General features: G+C 39.0%; 2 protein-coding genes across 2 annotated transcripts in view; one reads left to right on the forward strand and one right to left on the reverse strand.

The window, feature by feature from the left end:
* Positions 1-14597, reverse strand: part of Thor (eukaryotic translation initiation factor 4E binding protein thor) — a 47105-nt gene extending 32508 nt beyond the window's left edge. Inside the window, exon 1 of the mRNA XM_090369380.1 lies at positions 14362-14597. Within this exon, the coding sequence (XP_090225506.1) occupies positions 14362-14491 (130 nt within the window). The 5' untranslated portion in view covers positions 14492-14597. The remainder of the gene's footprint in view (positions 1-14361) is intronic.
* A 258-nt stretch (positions 14598-14855) lies between these two features.
* The window catches only part of LOC150088197 (alpha-2-macroglobulin receptor-associated protein), a 228105-nt gene continuing 218118 nt past the window's right edge, over positions 14856-24842 (forward strand). Inside the window, exon 1 of the mRNA XM_090369378.1 lies at positions 14856-15078. Coding sequence (XP_090225504.1) covers positions 14911-15078 — 168 coding nt within the window. The 5' untranslated portion in view covers positions 14856-14910. The remainder of the gene's footprint in view (positions 15079-24842) is intronic.

Here is a 24842-nt window from a genome sequence, read left to right on the forward strand (position 1 = left end):
ATCCCACACTCCACTTTAAAATCTCGTCCTTTATCTAAACCTGGTTTTCCAATAAATGTGCTAAGGCTGTTCAAGAGAAGAATGTTGCATATTGTAATTGGCTTGTTTCTAATTCTTCAGTTTAATTTTCTGCCTACACCAAAACTCGCAACAATTGTAAAGCAGTTATTAATCAGTCCAAACTAGAGTTTGAACAGGCTAAGAGTAGAAAACTTGCTTCTTGCCCTAATGGTAGCTGAGCATTCTGGTCTCTTGCCAAAGCTATTGGCCGCAACTTTTGCCCATCTCTGCTTCCACCTCTGTCCAAACCAGATGGTTCTGTTGTCACTTCAGCCAAGGATAAAGCTGACCTGCTAGCATCCCATTTTTCTTCCAGCTCATGTATTAATGAACTTGGTAAAACACCTCCCACCATTCCCAACACGGTCCATTCAATGCCTCCTGTGGTCTTCCGTCAAAAGGATATCAGAAGGATTTCGATGAATCTTGATGCTAAGAAAGCTCCAGGTCCTGATGGTATTTCTCCACTTGTTCCCAAAATCTGTGCTCCTGAACTTACTCCTATTCTTTGCCGCCTTTTTTCACTTTCTTATTCCAAAGGTGTTTACCCTTCAGCTTGGAAATTTGCTCATATCCAGCCAGTTTGTATATAGTACAAATACTTTGTATATAGTACAAATACTATTGATATTTAATTTATTGATTTTATTAATTTAAACTACCATGCCCCAAACTAGAGCAGCAAAGCAACGGGCACAAAGTGGCAGGAGTGCTGTGACTCGGGGGAGAACTGAGGGGGGCAATTCTCCAACGCATCACAGCCTAAAGAAATGTGCAGCTTGTGAAATGTTTGCCGAACTCTCTGGAACGGAACATGATATTGCCATGGGGGATGTCTTTGTGTGTGCGCGATGCAAGGAGTGTATCGAAATCAGGCAACAACTCAGCGTTCTTATGGGCCTATATGAGAGCTTGAAGGACAGTGTGGATGCCCTCGAAGGAACTAAATTGAGGGGCCCATCAGGCTCTCAGCTGCCCACATCAACGCCAGAGCTTGCACTTGGTCATCACGCAACACAGCGGCAACCCCTAAGGCAGAATGCGCTGGTCCCACAGGAACTAGTTGTTGTTGGTGACTCTATTGTCAGGGAAACGGGGAACATCCTTTGTAAAAAGGATAGGTGGAACAGGACCAGGGTATGTCTGCCAGGGGCAAAGGTTGATGACGTTGTAGAGCGGATATCATCTTTCAAGGGCACAAAAGGTGATATAGTTGTACACGTTGGCACTAATGATATTAAGAGTAGGAGACCGGCAGAATTACTCAACAAGTACAGGTCACTGTTGAAAAAAAGCCGTGAAATAGGGTTGAATTTGAAAGTGTCTGCAATTCTGCCCAGACACGATAGGAGGGAGTACATGATGAGAGCCTTGTCGATCAATTCGGCCCTGGAAGGATTGTGCAAGGCTCAAGGGGTAGAATTTTTTTCAGCCTGGACTGTACTTGTTAACAGGAGAGATTGCTTCTACAGGGATGGGATACACTTAAATAGAAAGGGTGCAAGAATATTTGCTGATGCTATCGAGGCAGTGTTAGGTGGGTCGGAAAACTGCTAGTTTGGGGGGATACAAAGACTAATAGTTTAACAGTAACCGCAGGCAGAGGTGAAGGTGATTCTTGCACAACTTCTATTAGAATAAGAAGCGACCTGGAGCGAGGGGTGTTGGGGGTTTCAGGGACGGATGGCAGTCATCATGGAATAGTTGGGTATATGGGATGTGTTAGGGTAACCAGGAATAGGCATAGGAGCATGTATGCTTGCATGTATACCAATGCTAGAAGTATAGTAAATAAATTTGATGAATTTGAAGTGTTGGTCAAGACATCAAAGGCGGATATTGTTGGGATAGCAGAGACGTGGTGTCACAAAGATATAAGGAATGCAGAACTGGAATTTGGGGAGTACAATGTGTACAGAAAGGATAGACAGGACAGAAAGGGAGGGGGTGTTATGCTGTTAATTAAGAAAAACATAAAATCAAAGGAAGTGCACCCAGTTAATATAGATGAACAGTGCTCTGTTGAGTCAGTTTGGTGCGAGATAAGCACTGCGAAAGGAAAAATAAGGGTAGGAGTGTGTTATAGGCCTAATGACTTGAATGAGTACAATGAACAATTGTACAGAGAAATAGAGTGGGCCAGTAAATCTGAATGTCTTATAATGGGGGATTTTAACTTCCCAGATATTGACTGGAACTTGTGGGTTGGTCACTCACACACCAGTCAGACTTTTGTGGATTTATTGGATGATTGTTTTCTGCAGCAGCATGTTCGAGAGGCAACCAGAGAAAGTAATACTCTTGATCTGGTTATCAGCAGTGATCATTCGTGTATTAAGAATTTGCAGATAAAGGAACCACTAGGTGGCAGTGATCACAGTGTGCTGAAGTGGGATTTACTCAAAGAGGTAACTACCGTCAGGGGTAAAGGAAAGGGTTTTTGCTTCCGTAAAGGGGAGTACAGTGGTCTCAGACAGTTTTTAAATTCTGTACAGTGGGATCAACTGACGATGTTACCAACAGTAAATTCTAAGTGGGAAGCATTCAAGGAATTAATCGTGGAAGCTACTAGACTTTATATACCGATTAAGAAATATCGTTTAAGGTTTAGGCCTAAATGGTTATCAAATGAACTAATGAGACTCGTGACAGAGAAGAAAAATGCATGGAATGCATATAAATTATCAGGTGACGCAGAAGCCTGTGGCAGATATAAGCTAGTCTGTAATCAGGTCACAAAGGAGGTTCGGCAGGCGAAGGCGGATTACGAGAAATCTTTGGCAAAGGATGCTAAGAAAAACAGCAAGGATTTCTTTACTTATATAAACTCTAAAAGGAAGGGGATGAATATGATTGGTCCACTTGACATCGATGGTTCGACTGTTGATGATCCTGCTCAGATAGCAAACAAACTGAATGAGTATTTTGCATCTACATTCACACGTGAGGAATTATTACAGTTTGAAAATGGAAGAAGGTTATCAAATTGTAGCAGTGTGCTTAATGATTTTGTAATAACTGAGAGCAAAGTGGAGGAGAAATTGTTGAAGTTAAACATAACAAAGGCACCTGGGGTGGATGGGATCTATCCAGTTATTTTAAAGGAGGCGGCAAAGCAACTAAGCAAACCCTTAGCCATAATTATGAGAGCATCCTTGGACTCAGGGGAGGTTCCCACGGACTGGAGATGTGCAAATGTGTCCCCAATTCACAAAGGTGGATCGAAGGGTGACACGAGTAATTACAGACCAGTTAGTTTAACTTCTGTTCCGGGTAAAATAATGGAGTCACTGGTTAAAGATGCATTGCAGGATCATCTAGACAAGACTGCAGCAATAATTCAAACACAGCATGGGTTTGTTAAGGGAAAGTCTTGTCTGACAAATTTGATTGGTTATAATGATGTGGTCACAAAGGAACTGGATGCGAAAAATAATTTTGATATCATATACTTGGATTTCAGGAAAGCTTTTGACACTGTTGCGCATGGAAGACTACTGTACAAATTGGAGCAGAATGGTATTAAGGGTAAGTTGCTACAATGGATAAAAGGATGGTTAAGTGGGAGAAGACAGAGGGTGGTAATCAATGGGTGCTGCTCTTCATGGACTAATGTTATTAGTGGAGTCCCACAGGGTTCGGTGTTGGGTCCACTGTTGTTTTGTGTATTTATCAATGATATTGATGAAGGTATATCAGGCTTAATGTCGAAGTTTGCAGATGACACAAAGGTTGGCAGGGTTGTTAATGACAGTAATGGCAGTGTGCTACTGCAACAGGATCTAGATAATTTGGGCAGATGGGCTAAGAAATGGCAACTGAAGTTCAACCTTGACAAATGCAAAGTACTGCATATGGGTAGAAGTAACCCCAGAGAAACGTACCAACTGTGTGGTACTACACTTAAGGTGGTAGAAAATGAAAAAGACCTGGGAGTAATTGTGCAGTCAGATATGAAGTTTTCTGAGCAATGCAGACAGGCTGCTAGGGCAGGTCATGGGGTTTTGTCAATGATATATAGGAATTTTGCTAGCAGGGAAAAGGAGGTGATTGTCCCTCTGTATAAGGCAATGGTCAGGCCACGCCTTGAGTACTGCGTACAGGTCTGGAGGCCTCATTTTAGGAAGGATGTAGATTTGCTTGAGCGTGTACAGAGAAGAGCAACACGATTGGTGAGGGGAATGAAGGGATTCTCTTACCAAGAGAGGCTTAAGTTCTGCAAATTGCAGTGGCTGGAGACTAGGCACCTGCGCGGTGATCTGATTGAGGTCTATAAGGCCTTGAATGGGTTGAGCACGCTGAATTCTGATGGGATCCTTCCACTTGTTCAGATTACGAACCTACGGGGACATAAGTTCAAATTAAGAAAGGACAGATGTAGAATAGATGTGCGGAAATTTGCCTTTAGCCAGCGGGTGGTTAATTGCTGGAACAAACTTCCATCTGTCGTTGTGGAAGTTGATAGGTTAAATAAATTTAAGGAGGAACTGGACAGGCATTTGGAGGGAATGGTGTGATGATTTTTTTTTTTTTTTTTTTTTTTTTGGCTGATGCTGCATAAGCTCCTACACTTGCTTTCTTGCATCATGTGGCTCTACTACTACTACAGTTCCTAAAAAGGGTGAAAAATCCCTCCCATCCAATTATCGTCCCATTGTAATTACTTCTACTCTTTCTGAAGTAATGGAGAAATCAATTAACCGCCATCTCTTAAACTACCTAGAAACCTTCCGTCTGATCAACGATCACCAGTATGGATTCCGTCAGTGTCGATCCACTGGTGATATTCTGGCTTATGTTACCCATTTATGGACTACTTCAATGGAAAGGTTCGGTGAAACACAAGTAGTTGCTCTTGACATCTCAAAGGCTTTCGATCATGTTTGGCATAAAGGTCTTCTAAACAAGCTTCCATCTTATGGTTTGCCAACTGTTTTTAGTAATTGGTTATCCGGTTTTCTCTCTGATCGCTCACTGAGGGTGATGGTAGATGGCTCTCTGTCTTCTAACTTCTCCACTAATGCCGGTGTCCCCCAGGGTTCAGTTCTTTCCTCCACTCTTTTCCTCTTGTATATCAATGACCTTCTTCCATTGACTGGAAATCCTATCCATAGTTTTGCCGATGATAGCACATTGCATTCAACTTTCCATTTTGAGAAACCTTGCCCTGCTCAATCAGCTTCAACTTCTCGAAAATCTGCTACCAATTCCTTAAATGCCGATCTTCAGGTAATTCTCCAGTGGGGCAAAGACAACTTAGTTGATTTCAATCCTTCTAAAACTCAGTGTTGTCTTATATCTCGCAAAAAGGATTCTTCTGCTCCTATGCTTATCTTTAGTGACACTCCAATTTCTAGGCAAAAGGATATATCTCTTTTGGGAATTACCCTGACTTCTAATCTCTCTTGGCACAAGCACATTACAAATATTGCTTCCTCTGCATCTAAAAAACTTGGTTTTCTCTTTCGCTCTCTGCGTTACTTTTCTTCCAAACAGCTGCTCACTCTGTATAAATCGCAAATCCGCCCTGCCATGGAATATTGTTCTCACATTTGGGGTGGTGCCCCCAAAACCTCTCTCAGTCTTCTTGATTCCATTCAGAAGAGGGCAGTTAGGTTAATTAATGATTCATCTTTAACAGAGTCTCTCCACTCGCTTTCTCATAGACGTACTGTTTCTGCTGCATGCCTCTTCTACAGATATTTCCATGGGCACTGTTCTTCTGAATTGGCTTCTATAATTCCCGCTCTATCTTTCAAAACAGTCCGAACACGTGCCGCCACCAGCCAACATCCATTTACTGTTCAACTTCAAACCCACAGAACCAACTTTTCATCTTCCTCATTTATTCATTCAACTGCCGTTTTCTGGAACAACCTTCCTTCATACGTATTTCCTGAAAATTACAATCTACAGAAGTTCAAGTCCAATGTCAACAAATATCTTCTTTCGTCTTCTCAACCTCCAACCCAAGCACGGTACTAAGTACTATAGGTTCTAATACCTCTCGTGTTTGGGGTTCACATAAAAAAAAAAAAAAAAAAAGTTTCGAATCCCAAGTCTTTTCTGATCTTCACAATGTCTTCGGATTTGCCTGAACTTGCGATTAAAAACCAGCGAACTCATTTGCCAAATGGGGCGAAACATGCTGCCAAACAGATGCATGTTGTTGGTAGTGATTTCTAGCCAAGATGCAGATATATTTTCAATCGTATTTAAAGGGGTAAAAAATAAATTGTGAAATGAAAAGTTTGAAAAACTATCACATCAGTATGGAATTAAGAATACTGAACACTGTTGCATGATGCCCTGACTGCCTGAGGGGAGCTATTGGCACATGTGCATGTGAGACAATAGAGTTAGCACGACAGCATATATGTAAGCGTACCTAGACTACAACAACGCATCATATATACATGTAGAGTATATGTCTAGGATATTGAATGAGTTTGAATATGTACAGTAAATCTTCGACTTAAACTTAACTGAAAACCGTGTTATAGTGAAACCCATGCTGTTTGAAGCCGTATTAAGCGAGGTATTGCTGTATACAGAGAAATAGAGTAGGCCAGTAAATCGGAATGTCTTATAATGTGGGATTTTAACTTTCCTGATGTTGACTGGAATTTGTGGGCCGGTCACTCACATACACAATAGCAAAACTTTTCTAGATTTCTTGGATTGCTGTTTTTGCAGCAGCATGCTAGAAAGTCAAGAAGAGGAAGCAATACCCTTGATCTGGTTATCAGCAGTGATTCTACATGCATTAAGAATCTGCAGGTAAAAGACCCACTGCGGGCATTGATCACAATGAACTATTATTAAGAGTATTAAGTACTAATATTAAGTGTATTGTGGAATTTAATTAAAGACTTAAGTACAGTCAAGAGTAAAGGGAAAGGCTTTTGCTTTCGTGAGGTGACTATAATGGTCTCAGACAGTTTTTAAATTCTATATAGTAAGACCAACTGACAATGTTACCAAAAGCAAATTCTAAGTGGGAAACATTCAGGGAAGTACAGGCAACCCCCGTATAACATGGTACTTCTACAACATGGTTTCACTCTAATCTGGTTTGAGAGGTATTGCGACAATCCTCGCACAATACGGTACTTATAGAACACGGTTTGAGAATTGCGGGAAATCTCGAATAACATGGTATTTTAGCTTTAGCATTAGTAGAGGCATACGAAGCAAGAAAGCAAGCTTATGCAACATCAGCCAAAAAAACACGCTCTCATTTCACCCCTCCATTTGTTCTAAATACCTGTCCAGCTCAGCCTTAAATTTATTTAGGATATCAACTTCCACAACAAAAGATGGAAGTCAGTTCCACCAATCAATTACCTGCTGGTTAAAGGCAAACTTTTGCACATCTATCCTACAGCTGTCTTTCCTCAATTTGAATTTATGTTTCTGAGCAAGAAACATTCTGATCAAGAGAAAGAATCCCATCAACAGTGAGCATGCTCAAACCATTCAAGGCTGCGAGGTGATCTGACTGAGGTGTATACACCTCAATCAGATCACCTCGCAGGTGCCTAGTCTCCAGACACTAATCTGCAAAACTTAGAATTTTCTTCATAAGAGCAACCCTTCGTTCCATTCACTAATCTTGTTGCCCTTCTCTGTACTCGTTCCAACAGCTCTACATCCTTCTTAACATGAGGCCTCCAGACCTGTATACAGTACTCAAGGTAACCTCCTTATCCCTGCTAGAAAAATTCCTGTATATCATTGACAAGACACCATGAGCTACTCTTGCAGACTGTCTGCACTGCTCAGAAAACTTCATATTTGCCTGCACAATTACCCTCAGGTCCTTTTCATTCTCTACCACTGTCAGTGTAGTACCACAGAGTTGATATGTTACTCTGGGGTTACTGCTTCCCATATGTAGTACTTTATATTTGTCAATGTTAAACTTCATTTGCCACCTCTCAGCCCATCTGCTCAACTTTTCTAGATCCTGTTGCAGCAGCGTACTGTCATTAGTATCCTTAACAACCCTGCCAACCTTTGTATTGTCTGCAAACTTGGACATTAAGCCTGATATACCATCATCGATATCATTTATAAATACAGAAAATAACGATGGACCCAACACTGAACCCTGAGGGACTCCACTAATAGCGTTAGTCCACGAAGAGCAGTGTCCATTGATTACCACTCTCTATCTTCTCCCACTCAACCATCCCTTTATCTATAGCAGCAATTTGCCTCCAATGCCACACTGCTCCAATTTGTGCAGCAATCTTCCATGTGCTACAGAATCAAAAGCCATTCTAAGATTCAAATATATGATATCAAAGTTATTCCTTGCATCCAGTTGTTTTGTGACCACATCATAGTATCCAATCAAATTGGTCAGACAAGACTTCCCTTTAACAAAACCATGCTGTGTCCAAGCTATAACTGAAGTCTTGTCTAGATCATCCTGCAGTGCTTCTTTAACTTCCCTGGAACTTCCATTAACTTCCATTAATTTCCCTGGAACAGAAGTTAAACTAACAGGTCTATAATTACTTGTGTCGTCCTTTGATTCTCCTTTGTGAATTGGGGTCACATTTGCACATCTCGCTTTTTTCATTTTTTCGCTTTTGTGCCAGGAAATCCCTTGTTGGATGTATTATGTTGGATGTAATTTTTCAACATTTCCATTCCATTTTGTGAATCCCCACGGTTGACTTGCTAGTCATTATTATCTTTGTGATATTTTTCTAAAGCACATTTCTGGAGGGCACGACAATAAAACAATAAAAACACTTTGCACTTTCCGTTTTATTGGGCTTTTCTGTTAGTGTAATCTAATTATTAAATGGGTAGTAAACTCGATCTTCTTGAATTTGCTATAGTACCAATAGCTGGAATTCTGTGGGTTTTCATGCTATTATGGTGAAATGTGTTTCCCCCCCTTCATGAAATATTCAAATTCTGTGGGTTTTCATGCTATTATGGTGAAATGTGTTTCCCCTTCAAGAAATATTCAATCATATAAAAACATAAATAATTTTCAGAAACTCTTTATTCCATATCTTACTTGCAACTTGTATGTGCCCTCTTATTTGATATTAATCACTTATCGTTTTTACTGTTTTAAATTTTTTAACTAAAAAAAAAGTTAGTGAACAGAAATATCAATTATCATGTACATATATATATTACAGTACATATTAATTAAGCTATATACGTAAGTGTAAATGTATTTTTATTTTGCTAACTGGAAAATATTCTTCTGATTTTCACATATCTTTTAACTTTGTTAATTGGTAAGTTAATAAAGTTAAATTTGTGCTTTATATCTTTACTTTTATAGCCTGTGGATAATATTCCTCCTATTTTCACTTATTAGAAACACCGTTTAATACGGTATTTTATTATGAAGAGTCCATCACATTAAGTGAGTTGATTACAGTGAACCAATTGTAAAGCGAGGGTCCACTGTATTTTTTGGGAGATTCTGGGTTAGGATCGGTGCTTGTTTGAGAGCATAAAAAATTGTGACTTTGAAGCTTGCAGTTTGTGACTTTCAACGTTTTTGTAAGGTTATATTGCTTTTTATTTGATCGTTTATTCATTTTTCTGGATATTATTACTAAACTTTGTTCTTTGTTGTGAATTAAATTTCAGTCCTAAATTATGTCCATGGAAAGCAAGAAAGCACCGCTCAAAAGAAACAATTTATTTAGAATCAAAGATACAAATTTTGGATCATCTTAAAAAAGGGGAAAAGGTATGTATCATAAGTTGCAAAAAGTTTAAATTTAAATGAAGCAACAATCCGGACCATAAAGAAAAATGAACAGAAAATTAGAACTGCTGTTGCTACAGGATCATTCATTCCCGCAAATATGACAGCTTGTGTCCAAGCACCAATACTGAGAATGGAAAAAGCACTCAGAATTTGGATTGATGATAGCAGTAAAAAACAGATACCATTAGATGGAAATGTAATTAAACAAAAAGCACTAAAAATTTATAACTATTTAAAAGACAATGAAGAATCTTCTGTTAACCCAGAGTTTGTTGCCAGTAAAGGTTGGTTTGAGCAAATGAAAAACCACTTCTCGTTACATAACATAAGAATTCAAGGGGAAAGTGCATCGGCTGATAATGAAGCTGCCAAGAAGTATGCAGAGGAATTTAAAAAAATTATTGAAGACTACATTATTGAATTGTTGAAGACTATTAAATGCGTTTTGGAAAAATGTACGGCCAGAGTCAGTTCATTCAGGAAATATGGTTGAACCGGCAGAAAACAGAATTAGCGCGATAGCAGAACTTACTAAGTCGATAGGAGGGGAAGGTTTTGATGATATGATTACTGAAGACATTCACGAATTACTGGTAGAAAAAGAGGATGGCAAAGTGGATTTTGTGAAAATGGCATCAGAGGTAAACCGAATCAGTTCAGAGGATGATAGTGCAGAAGAAAATTCTGAAGTTCCAAATTTTATACAAAAAAAGCATATGGGAAGGCGTAAAGTTAGCCAAGCAATTAGAATCATATTTTTTGAATGCAGATCCTTCGACTGTAAGGAGCACAAAGTTCAAAAGGGAGCTTCAAAGATATTTAGCTCCATACCATAAAATTTACAAAGATCTGTCAAGAAAAAGCAAACAAATCCAGATTACTGATTTTTTGAAGACAGCAGAAGATACACGAAATCAAGATGCAGCAGAAGAAAGTTCAGAAGGTGAAGATATTCAGCAACAGAGAAAATGTTCTTGTTTGATTGTGCTTAGCAGCGATGAAGAGGAAGAAAATTAAATGAAAGTACATTATCTGACGTAATATGTTTCACAGTTTGTAAGGTAAGATGTTTATTCAGTTATTACTACTTAAGTTACCACTATTATAAAAATAAAGTTAAAATATTAAGTTATTATTACTATAAAGATTAAGTTTCTGATAGTTATAAAAAAAAAATAGCACATTTTTGTTAGCTTTTGGAATGTAACCCCCCTTTTTGTACTGGTTCTTAGTCTTGTATAACATGGTTTCGCATTACATGAGATGTAGGCACCTCCGTAGCCAGGTGGGAAAGAGCAGCAGTGCGTAGCACACGCTTCTTGATTAGACCGGGGTTCGAGCCTGTCACCACCAAATACGGAGGATGCGGAAAGGTCAGGGAATGACCACCGCATATCCCGGAGCAATATGGCCTTAGTTGCTAATGCTCCTAAAAACCAAATAACAAACAAACAAACAATTACACGAGATTTTGTAAGAACCAAACAACCATGTTATACGAGAGGTACCTGTAATCATAGAAGCTACTAGGCTTTTCATACTAACGAAGAAATGCTGGTCAAGGCTTAGACCTAAATGGATATCAGATGAACTACTGAGACAAGTGGCAGAGAACAAAAGTGTACGGGATGCATATAAATGATCGGATGATTAGAAGCCTATGGTAGATATAAATTAATGTGTAATCAAGTTACAAAGGAGGTTAAGCATGCTAAAGAAGATTATGAGAAGTCTCTGGCAAAGAATGCAAAGAAATGAAACAAAGACTTCTATGCTTATATTAACAAGGAGAAGGAAAGGACTGAATCACATTGGGCCACTTAGCATTTTAGTAGCGGCATATAATACAAGAAAGCAAGCTTATATAGCATCAACCAAAAAAAAAAAAAATTCCCATTTCGCCCATCCACCTCTTTCTAATTCTAAAGTAATCATCAATTGTAATAATAAGATTATAGTCCTTCATAAGTTCATAATGAGTTTAATGTATTATGAATTTCCACAAATATTCCGTTTTAAGGTAAATATCATGACTACACTGATTTTACCAATGATATCATCATTTTTTGACACAATAACAGAAGAATTTAAAAAAGATTTAAAAATAATGAAAGTAAATATGATTAAATATAAACACACTTGTGAAAAGAACCAGTAATTTAGTGGCAGAGGCTGGTGAAGGGCAGATTCAGTGGCTCTATTGATCACTTTTCATATAAGCTATTTTTCTAAATTAGTAAAACATTTTAACCAAGCTATAATTTCTTAAATAAATTGTTAAACAACATTATTGTTTAACAATTTGGCTATATATGGCTATTATATAGCCAAATTGTTATTACTATCACTATTACATTAAGTTTTTTTTAATTCTGATGAAGTATACCATTGCGTGATCTTTTATTAATTCTAAAGTATTTCAATACTTATTAAATGTAACTTTTTTGTTTTTTTTAATTAAAAATTTTAAAATTTAAAATGTGTTTTTTCATATATGTTATTTTCAATGAAAGGAAACTGATTAGTTCTGCTAAAAATTGGGGGGAGGGGAGATCATTACAATGATAAAATGTAAACATGAAACAAACAGTCACCTCCATTTTCCAGTTCTGGAACCTGTTACTAGTGCAAAATTTCAAGCTTATGTGCATTATATATTTTGTCAACTAAATAAAATAATTAATAATAATAATTTAAAGAATCCATTTACTTCAATAACGGTGCAGTATGGCCTAAGTAGCTCTTGCACCAGAAATAACAATAACAACAGCAACAATAATAGTAATAATTGACACAAAAAAAAGCATTTTCTATAAGAAACAAAGTGTCTAATATCTGTAGCAGATGCATCAGCAAAGTCAGCTAATATGATAATTTCAGTTATGGAAGAAGGTAAATATAATATATAGTCTTTGAACATATAATTCCAAGTAAACAATAATTTAGTTTCTAATGGCTGAAACAATAATTTCAGCCATTAGAACTGTACACTGCTCATGAGGGACCTGCAAGGTTCCTCACCAGCAGTGTAGAGTTTTAAAAAAAAATCAGAAACATCTTGGGGAAAAGTGGATTGCATACTGTTGTGCATAAGGCACATCCTTTGTTGATTTTTTAAGGGGTAAGTCTTCCATAGTTCCCACAAAAAATGTAGGCATGAAAGCTTTGTTGGTAAAAAAATAAAGATCAATAAGACCATACCAGACATTAAAGGAAATGTTATGCTGACAAAGTACTGGCAATTGTATATGTGGGTTTTCTTTGGCTGAGGTATGATGAAGGAAAAACATCACTCATCTGTAAATGGTTGAGAAATTGAGGTTTTGTGCATACATTGCAGAATGAACCACGGATAAAAGTTTGTATGTGTTTGCATATCTTGGGGCAACAATTCTAATACAGATATACTGTGAAATCGATATACTTGCTGTTTATGTAATGGACTCCATAGGATTACAGATGAAACATTTATGCAAATTTTGTGCAGTTACAAAATATTTGTTCTTTATCATTTGTAGTTTGTTGAAATATCCCTCTACCAACATTTACACTGAAACTCATAAAGTAAATTTTTGTAAGTCATCTTTCCATGGCCACAAACATATTACAATTTGGTCCTTACTGAGTTGAAAATTTTTTAGCATATAAGTACACAGCAGCTACAGAATGACTCTCAGCATAACTTAAAATTGTATTAGTCATCTCTGATAAGATTAGTCACTCCCATAAGATCAATTTTAACAAATGCTGTACTGTAAATGGAATCTGAAACTCAAGTAACTGGCATGCTGACATGGCTAGTGCACAATGGTTACTCACAACTGATTAACTGGTTGTTGAGCAATGCAATTCACATTGGTAAGTGTGTGTGTGTGTGTGTGTATGTATGTATATATATATGTGTGTGTGTGTGTTAACCCCAGGGGCTCACATCTGGTGAGTATGGGTTTGGCACACACAGGGTCCTGAGCTGGATATCATCATTCTTCTCTTTCTTGGTGATTCCTTTACTTCTCTCTCAGGGTAACTTGGGAATTTTTTTTTGAATGATGCAGCAAAAGCCTCAGGCTTCCTTGCACCATATGGTTAATAATAATAATAATAATAATATATATATATATATATATATATTTTTTTTTTTTTTTACCGTTTTACACTGTTTTATAATTTCATCAACGTGAAATATCTCCGAAATAACGACTTTTGAGCCAAGTTTACTGAAACATTTCCTCTTTATTTTTGGATAGATTATACTCCAACATTTGTTTCGTGCATTGAAGTATCGTGATATTTTTATAATATCATTTGGTGCACAGAGCAGTAAGATATCTTACTACTCTGTGATTTGGTGTATACAAAATTCGAAAGTCACATGGTCAACTGAAATCGCCATTGTATATAATGCAAGCATACGTTTTATTAAGAAGCCGACAAATCTCGCTTGAAAAGATTAATTTTGTGAAGTTAGCTTGAAAAAATGAAAAAAAAAAAAAAAAAAAAGCAAACTTAACGAGGGTAGCATACGATTAATTAAAACACATTTTTACCTCCAGGAGTAGTGGAAAAAAGTGTTCCTCCGGGTGTACAACTGTAATCATCGGGTAATTCAGAAGTATCTTTAATAATTACTCTTCTTCCAGGAATTTCGCGACTCTCACTGGTTTTCCGTTCTGCCATTACAAATATTGATAACTTGTTAAGTAAAAATTGTACAATTTGAGTACGCACCCCTCTTGTGGAGTGTTTTTACCATATGTCTAATACTTGGAACGCGAGAGGGCGAAATAATCGCATGCTCTGAGGTACCGTAGATGCCACAGGTAGATACTGTAGTTGTTTTCGCATAGTAATAATATCAGATTAATATCTACTACCCACAGAGTAGTACTCTGCTACTACCGTGGTTGGTTTGGTGTCTTTATATTATTACGCACGTAATGGCTATTAATTAAACCGTACATGAACATTTGATAGTGGAAAAATCATTATGCGGTCTCGATGTTCTTTTAAATGCAATCTTTACATATATGTATAAATATATATCGAATTAAACAATAATATATATTGCATTCGCTATTTATCAGTAGTTACCAAAAATGCATAATTCACATTTCATTTTGATAATTTCACTCGTTTGTGGCTGTGCAGCCCTTAGCAAATATTCCAAGGAAATTAATCTTCCAGCAGATACAAGCTCATTTCGTATTATAACAAATCCATTCAGAATGCAAAAAGTTAATTTGCTGTGGGAAAAAGCACTGAAGGTAAGAAGAAACTGTTTGTTGGGATCTTCAATTAGTACCATGTATTTCATTTAGAGTAATTTTAACCCTTAGAGATTTTAGATATCAAATTTTGAGATTTTTTCTAGATTAAAAAAAAAAAAAAAAAAGAAGCAGGACAGAAAAACTACTTGTGAAAAGTGATACTTGTTTTTTGATTAGATTAAGCATGATTTGATACGATATCATGAAAGTTAGTTATTTGGTTTTCGGAAGCATTAGCAATTAAGGCCATATTGCTCCGGGATATGCGGCGGTCATTCCCTGATCTTTCCGCATCCTCCGTATTTGGTGGTGACGGGCTCGAACCCCGGTCTAATCAAGAAGCGTGTGCTAAGCACTGCTGCTCCTTCCCACCTGGCTACGGAGGCACCTATCATGAAAGTAATAATGAAATAAAAAATATTGTCAAGACTTTGATTATATTTACAGTGACATATAGTAGTGCAGTAATGGTTAGATGTACAAACGATTGTAGTCAGTGTTGGCATTAGAGCCATACGATGCAAGAAAGCAAGCTTTCTTGCATCGTATTTGTTTTTGATGATGCAGCATCAAAATGTTATTTTTTTGTGGCAGTTTCGTCAAAAAATTGCTACAAAAAAAACCCCCTCCCATTTCATTCCAGATGCCTGTCCAACTCAGCCTTAAATTTATTTAGGCTATATACTTCCACAATAAAAGATGCAATTCTGTTCCACCAATCAACCCGCTGGCTAAAGGCAAACTTCTGCACATCCATTCTACAACTGTCTTTCCTCAATTTGAATCTATGCCCCGCCCTCAGGTTCTTAATCTCAGCAAGAGGAAGAATCCCATCAGAATTCAGCTTGCTAAACCCATTCGAGGCCTTATACACCTCAGTCAGATACCTTGCAGGTGCCGCAATTCGCAGAACTTAATCCTTTCTTGGTAAGAGCACCCCTCACCAATCTTGTTGCCTTCTTTGTATTCGTTCTAGCAACTCTACATCCTTCCTAAAATGAGGTCTCCAGACCTGTACACAGTACTCTAACTGTGGCCTGACCATTGCCTTGTATAACGGGATAATCACCTCCCTGTAACTGCTAGGAAAATTCCTATATATCATTGACAAGGCTCCATGACCTGCCCTGGTAGCCCGTCTGCACTGCTTAGTGAACTTAATATTCGACTGCACAATTACTTCTAGGTCTTTTTCACTTTCTACTTCCCTGAGTGTAGTACCACACAGTTGGTACATTTCTCTTCGGTTATTGCTACCCATATGCAGTACTTTGCATTTGTCAATGTTAAACTTCAGTTGCCACTTCTCAACCCATATGCCCAACTTATCTAGATCTAGTTGGAGTAGCATACTGTCATTAACCATTAGCATTAGTAGAGGCATTTGATGCAAGAAAGCAAGCTTATGCAGCATCAGCCAAAAAAAAAAAAAAAAAAAACCACTTCCACTTCACCCCTCTGTTCGTTCAAAATATCTGTCCAGCTGAGCCTTAAACTTATTTAGGCTATCAACTTCCACGACAAGGGATGGAAGTCTGTTCCACCAACCAACCAACCACCCGCTGGCTAAAGGCAAATTTCCGCACGTCTATCCTACATCTGTCTTTCCTCAATTTGAATTTATGCCCTCTACGGTGATTATTCTGAGCGAGAGGAAGAATCCCATCAGCATTGAGCATGCTCAAACCATTCAAGGCTTTATACACCTCTATCAGATCACCTCGCTGGTGCCTAGTCTCCAGACACTGTAATTTGCAAAACTTTAGCCTTTCTTCGTAAGAGCACCCCTTTGTTCCATTCACTAATCTTGTTGCCCTTCTCTGTACTCGTTCCAGCAGCTCTACATCCTTCTTGAAATGAGGCCTCCAGACCTGTATACAGTACTCTAGGTGTGGCCTGACCATTGCCTTATACAAGGGAATAATCACCTCCTTATCCCTGCTAGAAAAATTCCTATATATCATTGACAATACACCATGAGCTACTCTTGCAGCCCGTCTGCACTGCTCAGAGAACTTCATATTTGCCTGCACAACCACCCCCAGGTCCCTTTCATTCTCTACCACTGTTAGTGTAGTACCATAGAGTTGATACGTTGCTCTGGGGTTGCTGTTTCCCATGTGTAGTACTTTACATTTGTCAATGTTAAACTTCATTTGCCACCTCTCAGCCCATCTGCTCAACCTTTCCAGATCCTGTTGCAGCAGCATAGTGTCAGTAGTGTCCTTGACAACCCTGCCTACCTTTGTATAGTCTGCAAACTTCGACATTAAGCTTGATATACCCTCATTAATATCATTTATGAATACAGAAAACAATAATGGACCCAACACTGAGCCCTGAGGGACTCCACTAATAACATTAGTCCACGAAGAGCAGTGTCCATTGATTACCACTCTCTGTCTTCTCACCCTCAGCCACCCCTTTATCCACAGCAGCAATTTGCCTCCAATGCCACACTGCTCCAATTTGTGCAGCAGTCTTCCATGTGCAACAGTATCAAAAGCCTTTCTAAGATTCAAGTATATAATATCAAAGTTATTCCCTGCATCCAGTTCCTTTGTGACTGCATCATAGTATCCAATCAAATTGGTCAGGCAAGACTTCCCCTTAACAAAACCATGCTGTGTCCGAGCTATAGCTGAAGTCTTGTCTAAATGATCCTGCAGTGCAGTGCTTCTTTAACTAGTGCCTCCATTAATTTTCCTGGAACAGAAGTGAAACTCACAGGTCTATAATTACTTGTGTCAGCCTTTGATCCTCCTTTGTGAATTGGGGTCACATTTGCACATCTCCAGTCTGTGGGTACCTCCCCTGAGTTCAAGGAAGCTCATATAATTATGGCTAAGGGTTTGCTTACTTCCTTTGCTGCCTCCTTTAATATAACTGGATAAATCCCATCCACCCCAGGTGCCTTTCTTGTGTTTATCTTCAACAATTTCTCCTCCACTTTACTCTCAGTTATTACAAGATTCTCTAGCTTACTGCTAGAGTTGAATACACCTCTGGCTTTCCCCTCGCTAAATAACTCCTCGTGTGAATGTCGATGCAAAATATTCATTTAGTTTGTTAGCTACCTGAGCAGGATCATCAACAGTTGACCCATCGATATCAAGTGGACCAATCTGATTCATCCCCTTCCTTCTAGAGTTTACATAAGTAAAGAACTCTTTGCTGTTTTTCTTTGCATCCCTTGCCAAAGATTTCTCGTAATCTGCCTTCGCCTGCCTAACCTCCTTTGTAACTTGGTTACAGATCAACTTGTATCTATCATAGGCTTCTGTGTCATGTGTTAATTTGTATGTATCCCATGCATGTTTCTTCTCTGCCACATGCCTCATCAGTTCATCTGACATCCATTTAGGCCTAAACCTTGAACAATATTTCTTAGTTGGTATGTATAGCCTAGTAGCTTCCAAGATAAGTTCTTTGAATGCTTCCCATTTTGCATTTGCTGTTGGTAACATCATCAGTTGGTCCCACTGCATAGAATTTAAATACTGTCTCAGTCCATCGTAGTCGCCTTTACGAAAGCAATAACCCTTCCCTTTACCCGTAATGGTAGTTACCTCTTTGAGTAAATCCCACTTCAGCACACTGTGATCACTGCCACCTAGTGGTTCAGTTATCTGCAGATTCTTAATGCATGAAGAATCACTGCTGATAATCAAATCAAGAGTATTCTTCCCTCTAGTTGCCTCCTGAACATGCTGATGTAGAAAACAATCATCCAATAAATCCACAAAAGCCCTGCCAGCGTGCGAGCGACCAGCCCCCAAATTCCAGTCAATATCTGGGAAATTAAAATCTCTCATTATAAGACTCTCTGATTTATTGGCCCACTCTATTTCCCTGTACAGTATCTTATACTCATCAGAGTCATTAGGCCTATAGCACACTCCTACTCTCAATTTTGATCTCCCAATGCTTATGTCACACCAAACTGACTCCACACTGCACTGTCCAGCGATGTCCACTGGCTTCACTTCCTTGGATTTTATGTATTTCTTAACTAATAGCATAACCCCTTCTCCCTTCCTATCCAGTCTATCATTTCTGTAGATGTTGTACTCCCCAAATTCCAGTTCTGCATTCCTTATATCTGTGTGACACCACGTCTCTGATATCCCAACAATATCTGCCTTTGATGTTTTGAGCAATACCTCAAATTCATCAAATTTATTTACTAAACTCCTAGCATTGGTGTACACGCAAGTATACATGCACCTATTTCTATTCTTAGCTACCCTAACACAACCCATGTGTTTACTTGTACCGCAATGACTCCCGGCAGTCTCTGAAATATCCTGCATCTTGTTTTTCAGGTTTCTGCTCATTCCAATAGAAGCAGTGCAAGAATTTCTTTCACCTCTGCCAGTGGCTACTGTTAATCTATTCGTCTTTGTATCCCACCAAGCTAGCAGTTTTCCCGCCCACCTAACACTGCCTCGATAGCATCTTCAAATATTCTTGCCCCCTTTCTATTTAAGTGTATCCCATCCCTGTAGAAGCAATCTCTCCTGTTAACAAGTACAGTCTAGGCTGAAAAAAATTCTACCCCTTGAGCCTTGCACAATCTTTCCAGGGCCGAATTGATTGTCAAGGCTCTCATCATATACTCCCTCCTATCGTGTCTGGGCAGAATTGCAGACACTTTCAAATTCAACCCTATTTCACGGCTTTTTTTCAACAGTGACCTGTACTTGTTAAGCAATTCTGCCGGTCTCCTACTCTTGATATCATTAGTGCCAACGTGTACAACTATATCACCTTTTGTGCCCTTAAAAGATGAAATCTGCTCTACAACGTCATCAGCCTTTGCCCCTGGCAGACATACCCTGGTCCTGTTCCACCTATCCTTTTTACCCCGTTTCCCTGACAATAGAGTCACCAACAACTACTAGTTCCTTTGGGACCAGCGCATTCTGCCTTGGGGGTTGCCGCTGTGTTGCGCGACAACCAAGTGCAAGCTCTGGCATTGATGTGGGCAGCTGAGAGCTTGATGGGCCCCTCAGTTTAGTTCCTTCGAGGGCATCCACCCTGTCCTTCAAGCTCTCATATAGGCCCATAAGAACGCTGAGTTGTTGCCTGATTTCGATACATTCCTTGCATCGCGCGCACACACAAAGACATCCCCCATGGCAATATCATGTCCCGTACCTGAATGCTCCACAAACATCATGCAAGCTGTGCATTTTAGAAGGCTGTGATTCAGAAGGCAACTGCCCCCTCCTCAGTTCTCCTCTTAGCCACAGCACTTCCATTACATCATCTCCTTTGTATCATCTGCAAACTTGGACATTAAACCTGATATATACCTTTTGAACCCCCTTCATCAATATCATTGATAAATATACAAAACAATGGGCCGAACACTGGGGAACTCCACTAATAACATTTTTCCATGAAGAGCAATGTCCATTGATTACCACTCTCTGTTGTTTCCCACTCAACCATCCCTTTATCCATTGTACCAACTTACCCTTAATGTAATACCTTTCCAATATGTATAGCAGTCCATGTGCAACAGTATCAAAAGCTTTCCTGAAATTCAAGTATATGCTAACAAAATTATTTTTGCCATTCAATTCCTTTGTGACCACATCATAGTATCCAATCAACTTGGTCAGACAAGACCTCCCTTTAACAAACCCATGCTGTGTCTTAACTATTACTGCAGTCTTGTCTAGATGATCCTGTAAAGCTTCTTTAACCAGTGATTCCATTATTTTACTCGGAACACAAGTTAAACTAACAGGTCTATAGTTACTTGTTGTTATTATTATAATTAGCCATATGATGCAAGGAAGCCTGAGCCTTTTGCTGCACTAGCTAAAAAAAAAAAAAAAAATTTGAGTTACCACTGATAGAGAGAGAGAGAGAGAGAGAGAGAGAGACAGACAGACAGACAGACAGACAGAAATAGAAGGGAATCACCAGGAAAGAGAAAAATGATGATATCCAGCTCAGGGCCCTGGGTGTGCCAAGCCCATACTCACCAGATGTGAGCCCCTGGGGGAATGTGTGTCACCTTTTGAACCCCCTTTGTGAATTGGTGATACATTTGCACATCTCCAGGCCATGGGGAACTCTCCTGAGTCCAAGGAAGCTCTCATAATTATGTCTAAGGGTTTGCTTACTTCCCTTGTTGCCTCGTTTAATATAATTGGATAGATCCTATCCACCCCAAGTGCCTTTCTTATGTTTAACTTCAACAATTTCTCCTCCACTTTGCTCTCAGTTATTACAAAATCACTTAGCTGCCTGTTAGAGTTTGATAAACTTCTGGTACTCCCCTCACTGAATAACTCCTCATGTGTGAATGTAGATGCAAAATACTCATTGAGTTTATCAGCTACCTGAGCATGAACATCAATAGTCAACCCATCTATGTTAAGTGATTCAATCTGATTCATCCATTTCCTTCTAGAGTTTACATAAGTAAAGAACTCTTTGCTGTTTTTCTTTGCATCCTCTGCCAAGGATTTCTTGCAATTTGCCTTTGCCTGCCTAATCTCCTTTTTGACTTAATTACAGACTAGTTTATATATGCCATAGGCTTCTGTCACCTGATACTTTATATGCATCCCATACATTTTTCTTCTGTGCCACGAGCCTCATTAGTTTATTTGACATCCATTAGGGCTAAACCTTGAACGGTATTTCTTAGTTGGAATGAAAAGCCTCCAAAATTAAGTCCCCAAAGGCTTCCCATTTAGAATTCAACATTGGTAACATTATCATTTGATCCCACTGTACAGAATTTAAAAACTGTCTGAGACCCCTGTAGTCACCTTTACGAAAGCAATAACCCTTCCCTTTAGCCTTGAGGGTAGTTACATCTTTAAGTAATTCCCACATCAGTCCATTGTGATCACTGTCACCTAGTGGTTCCTTTATCTGCAAATTCTAAATGCATGAATAATGACCGCTGATAATCAGATCAAGAGTATTACTCCCTTTGGTTGCCTCTCGAACATGTTGCTGTAGAAAAGTCCTCCAATAATATTGAATACAGTTGACATCAAAAATTAATGCACTGGAGACAGTGTAAATGAATCTATTTTTAAGACTAGATTACAGGGTGCCTTTGGCAATTCTTTTACAAGTCCGGTTAAAATAATTCTGATCAGATGTGAGAGGGATGGGATCAATATTTAACTCTTAACCACATTTAACCCTTGTTAAATATGTTGGGTGAGTTGGTATACAGAATTCACCACTCAGTGCTTTTGCAATGAACAGCAAGGAATAATTGAAAATGAGCTTTGAAAATTCCAGAAACTTTTGTTTTTTTATTAAGCAAACTGGCAAAATGCATAATTGAAGTTAAGCTTATTTATATTCACATACTGAGTTCATCTTTTGTGCCTAATTATTGAAGCATGATGGCATTGAAGCTTCTGGCTGTGTCCATTGGTTGAAGCAGCAACTTCAGTTGTTACTCCCTCTGGGATTTCCATTTTATTGATTGGCTGGCATCTAGTTGTTAAGTGTGAGAACTTTTTGATTTACATTTCACCTGCCAGCACGGTAGAAGGGATTTTATTTAAAAAATAAAAATTAAAAATATATTAGCATTAGCATTAGTAGAGGCATATGATGCAAGAAAGCAAGCTTATTCAGCATCAGCCAAAAAAAAACAAAAAAAAAAACACACACCACTCCCATTTCACCCCTCCGTTCGCTCGAAATACCTGTCCAGTTGAGCCTTAAATTTGTTTAGGCTATCAACTTCAACAAGTGATGGAAGTCGGTTCCACCAACCAACCACCCGCTGGCCAAAGGCAAATTTCCGCACATCTATCCGACATCCGTCCTTCCTCAATTTGAATTTATGCCCTCTGAGCTGATTATTCTGAGCAAGATGAAGAATCCCATTGGCATTGAGCGTGCTCAAACCATTCAAAGCCTTATACACCTCTATCAGATTATCTCGCCGGTGCCTAGTCTCCAGACTCTGTAATTTGCAAAACTTAAGCCTTTCTTCGTAAGAGCAACCCTTTGTTCCATTCACTAATCTTGTTGCCCTTCTCTGTACCCGTTCCAGCAGCTCTACATCCTTCTTGAAATGAGGCCTCCAGACCTGTATACAGTACTCAAGATGTGGCCTAACCATTGCCTTATACAAGGGAATAATCACCTCCTTATCCCTGCTAGAAAAATTCCTGTATATCATTGACAAGACACCATGATCTACTCTTGCAGCTCGTCTGCACTGCTCAGAGAACTTCATATCTGCCTGCACAATTACCCCCACGTCCTTTTCATTCTCCACCACTGTCAGTGTAGTACCGCAGCGTTGATACGTTGCTCTGGGGTTACTGTTTCCCATATGTAGTACTTTACATTTGTCAATGTTAAACTTCATTTGCCACCTCTCAGCCCATCTGTTCAACCTTTCCAGATCCTGTTGCAGCAGCATAGCGTCAGTGGTGTCCTTAACAACCCTGCCAACCTTTGTATCATCTGCAAACTTGGACATTAAACTTGATATCCCATCATCAATATCATTCATAAACACCGAAAACAACAACGGACCCAACACTGAACCCTGAGGAACTCCACTAATAACATTAGTCGACGTTGAGCAGTGTCCATTGATTACCACTCTCTGTCTTCTGCCACTCAACCATCCCCTTATCCATAGCAGCAATTTGCCTCCAATGCCACACTGCTCCAATTTGTGCAGCAGTCTTCCATGTGCAACAGTATCAAAAGCCTTTCTAACATCCAAATATATAATATCAAAGTTATTCCCTGCATCCAGTTCTTTTGTGACTACATCATAGTATCCAATCAAATTGGTCAGGCAAGACCTGCCCTTAACAAAACCATGCTGCGTCTGAGCTATAACTGAATTCTTGTCTAGATGATCCTGCAGTGCTTCTTTAACCAGTGCCTCCATTAATTTACCTGGAACAGAAGTTAAACTAACAGGTCTATAATTACTTGTGTCAGCCTTTGATCCTCCTTTGTGAATTGGGGTTACATTTGCACATCTCCAGTCTATGGGTACCTCCCCTGAGTCCAAAGAAGCTCTCATAATTATGGCTAGGGGTTTGCTTACTTCCTTTGCTGCCTCCTTTAATATAACTGGAATGATCCCATCCACCCCAGGTGTCTTTTTTATGTTTATCCTCAACAATCTCTCCTCCACTTTCCTCTCAGTTATTACAAAATCATCCAGCTCACTGCCAATGTTTACTTTACCTACATCATTCTCCTTCCTGAATAACTCCTCATGCGTGAATGTAGATGCAAACTACTCGTTTAGATTGTTAGCCACCTGAGCAAGATCCTCAACTGTTGAACCATCAATATCCAGTGGAACAATCTGATTCATCCCTTTCCTTCTTGAGTTTAAATAGGTAAAGAACTCTTTTCTGTTTTTCTTTGCATCCTTTGCCAAGGATTTTTCGTAGTCTGCCTTTGCCTGCCTAATCTCCTTTGTGACTTGGTTACAGACCAACTTATATCTATCATAGGCTTCCATGTCACCCATTAATTTGTATGTCAATGATATATAGGAATTTTTCTAGCAGGGATAAGGAGGTGATTATTCCCTTGTATAAGGCAATGGTCAGGCCACACCTAGAGTACTGTATACAGGCCTGGAGGCCTCATTTCAGGAAGGATGTAGAGCTGCTGGAACGAGTACAGAGAAGGGCAACTAGATTGGTGAATGGGACAAAGGGGTTCTCTTACGAAGAAAGGCTTAAGTTTTGCAAATTACAGTGTCTGGAAACTAGGCACCAGCG

The sequence above is a fragment of the Mastigoproctus giganteus genome, chromosome 3 (assembly GCF_048544385.1).
Source record: "Mastigoproctus giganteus isolate SK-2022 chromosome 3, ASM4854438v1, whole genome shotgun sequence".
Taxonomy (NCBI): domain Eukaryota; kingdom Metazoa; phylum Arthropoda; class Arachnida; order Uropygi; family Thelyphonidae; genus Mastigoproctus; species Mastigoproctus giganteus.